Raw genomic sequence first — 10,721 nt, 5'->3', positions numbered from 1 at the left:
CACCATTTATTTTGGCCATTAGTTTTTAGCAGACTAAAAACAGTAGAGCTTGAAATGTTGGAAAGTAAAAATGCAGACTGACTGTTGAAATGTATAAATAAGTTGAATGATTACAGCGGAATCAAGGATTGAACCAGCAATCGTCACGTTGGGAAACAACCGCTCTGTCTTCCATGTTTGTTTTCACAAATAAGTGTGTTTTGTTTTGTTTTGTTGATGTTGGTTGTGGGCACAGGTTTCACACGTTTCGCTCCTTTAATCCATCTCCAGCAGTGGCAGCGACGTCTCCCTGCCACTCCCTGCAGCCCTTTCCCTCCCCAAAGCCTTGTCATTTCGCCGTAGCCAAAAGCTCCCTTGTTCTGCTTCTTCTGCTAGGTCTTTCAGGGCCTTTTTTAATTTGGGGCCTCTGATGCCCAGAGTCTTCAGGAACCGCTGGGTGGTTCCAGTGTAGCCTCTACAGCCGACTTCCAGCGGGTAGATGTAAGTTCTCCAACCAGATTGTGTGCACGCAGCTGAGAGCTGTGCATGTTTCTCCCTTTTCCTTTTGAAGGCAGCCTCCATCCTCTCTTCCCGTGGGAATGTCAGTTCAGCCAAGAACAGAGGACAAGCGCACGATGTCTGGTGTTCTTTAAGACGTTTTAGCCACCTGTTGGTGCAGTCTGAAGGATAGTGGTGGTGTCGTCCATGAAGCTCTGAAGTGCTGGTAGCCGAGTCCTGATGGGGCCTTTACTCGTATTTCCATTCAACCAGCAAACATCAGGTTGGGAAACAACCACTCTGTCTTCCGTGTTTTTTTTCACAATTATGTGTGTTTTTTTTGCTTGATTGATTTGCTTGATTGTTACATTATTGAGGGTATGTGCTATTCATGTATTTCGTTTACAGAGTTGGGGAATACGTTTTTGGGCACAGGAGGACTTTGAAGGATATGGATGAGAGCCAATCGTAGTTTTGACTTTTGTACGTAATAAAAGGAAATTGCATTATTTTGTTGATATTGTTACGTTGTCTGATATTGCCATGTGCAAATGTTCTTTAGAAATAAGTTTGTTGTTTGCCTAAAATCTTTCCTCTTTGATTATGATTATAGTTAAGATTATAGTTACGATCGACAAATCCAAAAAGTCATTCATGCATCTTGAAAGATTTCAAGGAGAACGTATCATTAGCCGTATCGTATCTGCAGTACCGCCCTTGAATTTACTTGGTATTGGATCCATTCCAAATTTGCAGTATCGCACAATAAGTAAACAAGTATGTAAACACACCAGTACATAACTACATAATTAGACAAGTATACATACATACATACATACACAAATACATTAGTGCACAAGGTACACCCAGGTACACAAGTACCACAAGAACACTAGTACCACAACTAAATACATACTGTACACAAGTACATATTCTTACACACAGTAAGTACATTGTGTTCATAAGAACACAAGTATGGAAGTAAATACATGCATAAGTACACAATCAAAGTAATACACATTTACAATAGTATAGAAGTATAAACTGTATAATTACACAACTACGTACGTACTCATGTACACAAGTAACACAACCCTAGTACCACGACTGCATACTGTACATACACAAATACTTAAGTAAACAAATAGATAGTGAATTTGTACACAAGTACCCTGAGTACATAAGGACACAACTAAAAAAGTAAAAGTATGTAACTACGGTATATAGTACATAATTTTGTAAGTACATACATCGCGAAGTAAACAAGTAAATCAATACACAGGCACATCAGTACACGAGTACCTGAGTACACAAGCGCTGCATGTTCGTAAGTACAAGTATCACAAGTACACAAGTGCAACAAACACACGAGCACATAAGTACACAAGTGCCACAAGTACATAAGTATACAAGTACAGCAGTACACAAGCACCTAAGCGTACAAGCACCATAAGTACACAAGTACACTGGTGTGAAAACGTGTTTTCCCCCTTTCTGATTTCTTTTTTTTTAAACTGAGGCAAGTGAGGGCTGCAGGTCACTCCTGGGAAGGTTCACCACTGTTCCGTGTTTTTGCCATTTGTGGATAATGGCTCTTACCACAGGGCCCGGCAGGTTTGGATTTTTATTCTCCCTTAATAATAAAAAGCTTCTTGTGTTGGCACTGACTAATATTTAAATTGATATTTAAAAAGTGTGAAAAATACGCAAAAAAAAAATCACTTTTTCACACCACTGTATAACAACTTGTGCTCTGCCAGTAGATGGCGCCATGCTGCTACTGCGGTGTTGTTGGTGAGGTTTTGGGGGGGGGGGGGGGGGGGGGTGCTGTTCGCAGGCTCTCGTGCGGTTCTGCTGGGTTCTGGTAGTCGTGCTCGTCCTGCAGGATCCAGCAGACATGACTCCTCCTCACAAGCCGACAGGACTCCTTCCGTCCCGGACTGCCTGCTGACTCGGAAGGCAGAAGAAGGCAAGAAGCTCCTGAAAGAGGACAAAATGATCTTTTCTTTTCCTGCCAAAAACTCCGTGAGGAATTTGCTGTGGATGTTTTTTGTGGGTGTCGTCATGAGATGCTACGGTAAGATCTTTTTTCATCATTCATGCAGAGCAGGAGCCATGCTTCATGTGAGAAACCTTGGATCTCGTGTCTCTTCTGTCACTTTTATTTACCGTGATTGCAACTTCACTCCTTCAGTGCTTGATTGTACAAAACTTTGTCCTGCATACTCAGTGGTGGCCAAAGTGTGGCCGGGGGGCCTTTTGAGGCCAGCTGCTCATTCTTTATTGGCCCTGATGGGAGTATGGTCTAAAAATACCATTTACAACATTAAACCACATCAGAACGTTACAAAGTAGTTATTATACTGTAGCATAGCCTAGCATGGCATGGCATAGCATAGCATAATATGAATTTACTCTTTGATTTAAACCAAAAAAATACAAACATAGTTATTTTATTTGGTGTAAAATAGCTCTTTATTCAAATCTGTTTGTCCCCCGCATATTGTAAAAATCGAATGTCTTACTAATGAGTTGAATCATTAAATGTGAGGCTCATTTTTGGGCTACGACACAAAGCTAACATGTTGTGATCTTGCTGGCTTTTAGCATCCTGAATGTTGAAAAATGTATCGTCCCTTTGTGAAAATGTAGCTCTTGGCTTGAACTCTTGCAAAGCAAAAGTATGGTTTGTGGTTATTTGTAGTTACATGAATATTTTAGTTGTTGAAAAGCGTAACTGGACTATTTTGAAAGGTTTGTATACATTGTGTTGTTGAAGTTGCGTGATTGTTTCAGTCTGTGTCCTGGCAGCAAAAGCTTTGCTTGAACTCCTCAAGTGAGAAGGAGTCATTGAGGTGGGAGGGGTGATCTTATTGAGGTGGGGGTCCTGGAAGGTGCTTTTGCCACTTGAAGTCTCATTGTAGTTTGGAAGTGGTCTTCACAAGGCCTTAAAGGACGCTCGTGTCGTTGTCATGTTAATTGTCCCCTGCTGAGCCTCGTCTTTGTCCCTCACCTTCATCCATTTACCTTCCCCGCGGGGCGGGGGTGTGTGGTGCGGGGCAGCAGAGATTTCCTGCTTTCAGCTCTCACCATTTGCTATGAAGGGTGGCCACCCCTCCCCCTTTAACCCCCACCCCCTTCTTTTTAGTGGTGCAAGAAGCAATTCTTTTCATTCTTATCTCAATGAGATGCACTCGACAGCAAAAGACTTTGCATTCAAGGGAACAGAGACACGTCCCTCAAGACTGGACATATAATATACAGTATACACAAATAATATACAGTATACACATATAATATACAGTATACACATATAATATACAGTATACACAAATAATATACAGTATACACATATAATATACAGTATACACATATAATATACAGTATACACAAATAATATACAGTATACACATATAATATACAGTATACACAAATAATATACAGTATACACATATAATATACAGTATACACATATAATATACAGTAGACACAAATAATATACAGTATACACAAATAATATACAGTATACACATATAATATACAGCATACACAAATACTATACAGTATACACATATAATATACAGTATACACATATGTACATACATACATAATATAATATAATAATTATATATATTATATATGTATAAATAATATACAGTATACACAAATAATATACAGTATACACATATAATATACAGTATACACAAATAATATAATAATATAAAGTATAAACTAATAATAATAATATAAACATATTATACATTACTTTAAAAAATGTCTATATTTATCCGAAACATGTGGACACAGAGGTAAAATGCAAAATATACTCAATTTAAAAATGTGTAAATTAAAAAAAAAAATTAAATTTAATATATATTCAATTTAAATAAAAGTTGTAATTCAATTTTATTAAATAATTACAAAATTTTTTTTTAGGAATTGTATAATATATGCATATAAATGTATAAATTATACATATGTACATATAAATCAATAAAATATTTAACAATATGTTTTGTATGCATGTAATATGCATGTTAATTTGTAAATTAAAACTTTCTTAAGAATTGTATAACATACACATTTAGATTTCTAAATTACATTTAAATAAATACTTTAAAAAAAAAATTATAATTACTGTATTACTGTCTTTTTGCCTCTGTGTCCAGACTTTATGGACACCCTGTATATCATTTTTAAAATAAATCAATAAATTATAAATAGTTTACACACACACACATATATTTATATACATATATATATATATATATATAATAATACTCATTATTGTCTCAAAACAGTTAAAACAAATGAAAAAATTAAAAAAGTACAAATACAAATATTATATAAATAAAATATATAGAAATGAATAATAATAAATAACATGTAATATAATATATGTGTTGATGCTAGCATTCTGTCATGCTGGCATAAGACAGTATGGTTTTTTGTCAGTATTCTTTACACAGGATGAGGTTTACGTTGTATTTAGGAGATGGACGTTAAATCACGTTGTATTGGTGATGGAACTGAGACATCCGGCGTATATGTGTATATATTTACGTTGCCAATTGTACGGAGCCAGATGAAGACATGCATGGTCAGTGAGTTGTGTGTGAGGGTGTGTGAGTGTGGGTTTGTGTGTCTGCGAGATGGATGTGTGCATGGAGGAAAAGCCCCCACTTGCAGAAAAGCTTCAGTCCGGTCAAACTAATGTGCATGTAAACGTTGTAGCTAAACGTTGCAATAAATCTGTGAAATGACACCCAAGCTGGAATGAGTAGAAAGTCAAACTAGCACACCAGTAAGTCACAGCATGACTCACACGTGTGCACTTAAATGCTGCTGCTGCTGCTGCGGCTTCAAATGAGGCCAGAGGCCTTCCTTTGCTGTGGGGGGTGTTTAAGGAGCGCACGGCTATCCCTGTAATCAAACAGAGCCAAAGCCTGTAGGGATCCTTCAAACCATCCCCCCAAGCGCTGTACTTGTTGACGACTTGCTGGACTCATGAGGTCTTCATATGTGACGGCTTCAGCCAAGAATCAATGGATGGTGCTGCACATCCGTGCTGTTCAACAAACAACGTGCAGATATGTTCAGTAGTGTGTTAGTCATTTGGCAAGAGCGATCAATCCTCACGAGTTGTAAGTTGTGTAAGTTGTGAGTTGTGGTTCCGGGCCGCACAGAAAGAAAAAATAATTTCCATTATTTCATTTTTTTTATGTTTTATTTTGAAGAGTGGCCGGATTCTCTCTGTTACATCCGTCTCACTTGACGCATGTCCATTGGGCATGTGCTAACTTTATCTCATGCCGCACAGATAGACTACTACTGTATTTTTACCATTTTTCTTTCACCTCATATTTGGTGTCAAATGCTGATACTATGTGGGAATGCATAAAGGTAAGTTTTGATGACTTATTGAGTGTTAATGTGTACATTTGTCTCAAGTTAATTCATGCTAGCAACACTGCCTTTTACCACACACGTCAAACACGATGTAATCATCTCTCTGGAAAAACTGGGCTGGAACTTGAACTGGTGGATGCTGGGTCGGCATTCATTTTGTGCTTTTAATTTGATGTTATTCATGTCTTCGTTTTACACAATACATCATAAATAAGATACATTAGATCGCTAGAATGTATAATGTGTGCAGGTTTTGGTTTATTTAAAAAGTTCTGGTTGACATTAGGGATGTCCGATATTGTCCAACTCTCAATTTCCGATTCCGATATGAAGCGATACCGATAGCGATATGTGTAACATGGCAAATCTCCTGTGGTGGAATTAACACATATCTGTGCAAACCACTGCGTCTTCCTGCCGCTATTTCCGTGTTTTTTTTTACATTCGCGCTACCCCATAGACGTATGAATGAATGAATCGTGCGTGGGAATCCAGTGTTTTCCACAAGGCCTGCAAATTACGCTCTGAAAAACGATGTTATATGGGCTATGGGCCAAACACTATCCAAGGTACTGTAATTTGAGTCTTACCTGTGAAATGTTATTCCCTGGGATTTGGTTTGCAGCACATGAATGAAGAAGCATCTTCTCTGCTCCGACCTTGCCGCATCCAATATGGCGGCGACGTTAACCTATGGCTCAACGCTCGATGCGGCCTCTGCATATACAAGTATATGTCTATGAACTACCCAGCTCACCATTAGCAGTGTTCTGACAAGCCAACACGTCCTGCCCCCCCAACACGGCTAAGCAAAGCATACATAGCTCAAGTATGTGCTGCGTGTTGACTCTTATGGCGACAGCAATATTGCTCGTGGCGCTTCAAGGGCCATATCGGCTTCCATTATAGGGAAAAAAACGATACCGATATTGACTGATATTACATTTTTATGCCAATATCGGGCTGATAATATTGGTGGGCCGATATTATTGGACATAGTCAATTTTTTAAGATATTTATTATTTTAATTCTTTTTGAGGAAATACTATACATTTGATAAATATTGTATATTATATTGCATATTATGGTGTCAATTGTTTAAATGTTCTTTTTTTCATTTTTATTAGTTATTATTATGATAATTAAGTATATATTTGTTGTTCTGTTAAAATTGTGTACATTTTATATTTGAGGCGTATATTTTGTATATTTTGTTATATATTTAGTTTCTGTGAAAGTTGTGTAAATTTAATTTTTGACATTTTATTATGTGTTATTATTATACACAATAATTATAATTTATTTATTATTTATTGTCTGTTAAAATTATACACATTTTCTTTTCTTTTCTATTTTTTTACATTTTATTATGTATTATTATATTTATTATAATTATTTATATTTGTTATAATTATCCTTTATTAATTTATTATTTATTCTCTGTTAAAATTTTGTACATTTTTATTAGGTATTATTATTATTTATTATAATTATTACTAATTTAATATTTAGTCTGTGTTTCCATTTTGTTTTACATATTATTGAGAGTTATTTCTATTTATTATATTCATTATTTTGTTTAAAAGTAATTTATTCATTACTTATTTTTGCTTATGTACATTTTCTTTTTTCTTTTTAATCTTTATTCGGTATTATTATTTCTTGTAATTATTATTTATTTCATCTTTATTCTCAGTTAAAATTGTGTACATTTTCTTTTTTCATTTTTCTTACATATTATTAAAGTGATAATTGATATAGTATTTAGTCTATGCCAAGCAGAATGGTATTATTTTATATTCAGACAGGATGAAGGCAAGGTTTTGGAGATGGGTCGGACATGAGACATGAGAAGGACATGACAATGCTCCAGTTCCGTGTATGGTTTCACGTCTCATGCCCTTATAAGGACATGGATGCTATAAAAGCACCAGCTGTTGCACACCTGCAATTTACCAGGAAAAAGGAAGGCAAACAATTCATTTCATTCCATCAACGCTACTGTTATCTTTTTTTTAAGAAACAGCAGACTTGAGCTTGTTGTGCTTAATGCTTGAAGGAACTCAACTTGACACCTTTTTGTGTACCGCAAATCCTCCCTGCGAGGTGTGGGCAAGTAAGTATAAATACGACGTTCTTCTTAAATGCAAATCAAGTAGTACGAGCATGCTGGAGGTGAAGAAAGCCTTCCATGTGAAGCTTCGGCAGCAGCAGACTGAGGATGTGTGTCGGTAACGGTCACAAGGATTGAGTTGTAGCAGCAATGAATGAGTCAAACATGTTGAACATGTGCTAACTGACGTGCCAAACACAAGCGTCTTCTCAGGAAAGTGCTGCCATGGCTCGCTGTGAGTGGGGGTGACGCTTTAAGTGCTTTGAATGAATGAAGGCCACAGTCGGACATACTGTCATTTACCCTCTTATGCGCCTGATGCTCATGTTTACACTGAAGCACCTTTTTTTTCCTCCAAGAGTCAGACCTTTTATTTATTTTTAAGCCACTGGTAAACATGAATGACAGCACGACAAAGTCAAGTCCGTTTTGTTTCTACAAGGTGTCCCTAAAGTCTGGACGCATTGGCAAAAATATAATGGATAAAAAAGGTATATAAAGGCCACCAATCAGTATTGCCCAATTTCCGTGAAAAATCATGTGATTGGCATATTAGAAAAGGCAGTTTACAAAAGCCGATCACCTGTGGCTAGTACTATTGCAGCTCGCAGCGATCACTGCGCGCATGTGCCGTCTTGCCCTAACTAACGTCTCCTCCCCCCACTTTCCTCCACAGTGTGCAGGCGTGCCAAAACAAAAACAATACCGTCTGCCGCGTGGAAGTTACCTTCCGACACATGCCACGAAAACTGTCTCGGTGGGGTAGCATGTTAAAAAGCTTTAGTTTAATCCGGCATTTGAAGAAACACTTGGCGGAGTGTGGTGAGTTTTGCAGGCTCACGGTGTCATCATCACCCAAACGGCAGCTAATGCAGCCATGTGGCCAACACTCGCCCGTATGTGCGCGGCAGTCAGAAGGCTAAGCTAATAACCCCAAAAATAGTTGAATTAATCGGATGAGATGACAGGAGAAGCGGTATAGAAAATGGATGGATGGATGGACGGATGAGATGACCAGCCTTTCTCAGCGGTGGAAGGCCTGCTGAGCTCCACCAATGTACGCTCACATCCAAAGTCTCCTTTAAGTTTCACCTGTGCTATATGTCCTCTTAAAGCATGAAGTAAAATATGTTTTTGTTTTTTTCGTATGATATAGCCAGTAGCAGGGGTGCAGCCAGGAATTCTGGGTCCCATGAAAAGAATCACGTCGCTCAGTCAATACAGTCAAGACTCCTTGGAAATGTCCTGACTTTTCCCCTTTTTACGGCACCCCTGGCCGATAGCACTGATCATAAATACATTGAAAAATGTGATCGGTATCAGTATCAGCCACTTTCAGTCCTGGATGATCAGTATCGGAATGGGCAGCATAAAACCCTGATCGGAGCATCCCTAATTTTCACATTTTACTTTATTATAGTGTATATAACATCATTTTTATTTTTTTATATCTATTTCTTAATTGGCATCTTTTTAGTTTAATTAATAAATTATTATATTATTAATTTTGAAAAATATGTTGAATGTAGTATATGTTTTTATTTGTAGTATCCATCCATCCATCTTCTAGGGTCGCGGGTATGCTGGAGCCTATCCCAGCTGACTTTGGGCGAGAGGCCGTTTTTATGTATTTATTTGTAATTATTACTTTTAAACATTGGAATTTAATATGTAGAATGCAAATGCATCTTTTAGTTTAATGCATTTTAATATATTTATGTTTTTATTTCTATTATGTATACTGTTTAATAAACGTTATTTTATTATTTATTATTATTAGGTTTATTTTTACAATGGTAATTATTTTGAAAGTAGTCATGTTTTAATTAGATATGAATTAAATTAAACATTGTGATTCAATTTAAATAATGTGAACAAATGATATAAATACATAGTTTAATCCTTTAAATTACATTATTCAATTTAATAGATTGTGTTCATTTTAGAAATAACTATTTTTTGAAATTACAGTATTTTTACAGTTGTAATTATTTTTGAAATGTATTGTATTTTTGAATGTGATTTGTTAATTATTAATTAAATGAAACAATTCAATTTAATATATGTTATGAAAAGAAATACAATATAAATGAATATTTCCATCTTTTTAAATGCAATGTATTCATTTTAATATATATGTTTTTATTTTGTTTATTTTTATAATTGTAATATTTCCTAAGTAATACATTTTTGTATGATAATAATACACTTTTAAATTATAGAATTATTTTCATGAAATCATTTTTTTTGTCACACTCGCATTTTTATGTATTAAAAAAACAATAACGTTGTTTGGTATACTATAAGTATATTCTATATATAATACTTGAGGGACATCTCAAGGCACTTTCCACATGGACCAGGTCCATGACCACGCTCCTCACGTTAACTAAAACCAACTGAAAGCCGCATGAGGAAGCACTTTGGCAGCGGCGGTTTCTTCCCTGTAAGGAAGAAACTTGAACAGAAGACTCAGTGTGATAGAGCGGAGAGAGCTAGCAAAGATTGAGCGAGGGGTCTGTATGTACTGGCCCTACCTCCAGCAGGACCATTTTTCTTGCGATAGAAAGGCACAGTAGATATACACAGTATTTATTGGATATGTACACAGTATAACATTTCTGCCTTTCATGGGACAACACAAAGGAAACCACACTGATACAATGAAAAGTAGTCAATGCAGTGAAGTAAATGAAGCAAAGTTGAAGAAGTATAATAAAAA

At 36.3% G+C, this 10,721-nt stretch overlaps 1 protein-coding gene across 1 annotated transcript in view; it reads left to right on the top strand.

Annotated features, from left to right (window-relative positions):
- Window positions 1-2,358: 2,358 nt before the first annotated feature.
- The window catches only part of ror2 (receptor tyrosine kinase-like orphan receptor 2), a 73,330-nt gene continuing 64,967 nt past the window's right edge, over window positions 2,359-10,721 (top strand). The window contains exon 1 of the mRNA XM_054757624.1: window positions 2,359-2,554. Coding sequence (XP_054613599.1) covers window positions 2,473-2,554 — 82 coding nt within the window. The 5' untranslated portion in view covers window positions 2,359-2,472. The remainder of the gene's footprint in view (window positions 2,555-10,721) is intronic.

This window comes from Dunckerocampus dactyliophorus, chromosome 17 (assembly GCF_027744805.1).
Source record: "Dunckerocampus dactyliophorus isolate RoL2022-P2 chromosome 17, RoL_Ddac_1.1, whole genome shotgun sequence".
Taxonomy (NCBI): Eukaryota; Metazoa; Chordata; class Actinopteri; order Syngnathiformes; family Syngnathidae; genus Dunckerocampus; species Dunckerocampus dactyliophorus.
This window is presented reverse-complemented; position numbering and strand designations above follow the sequence as displayed.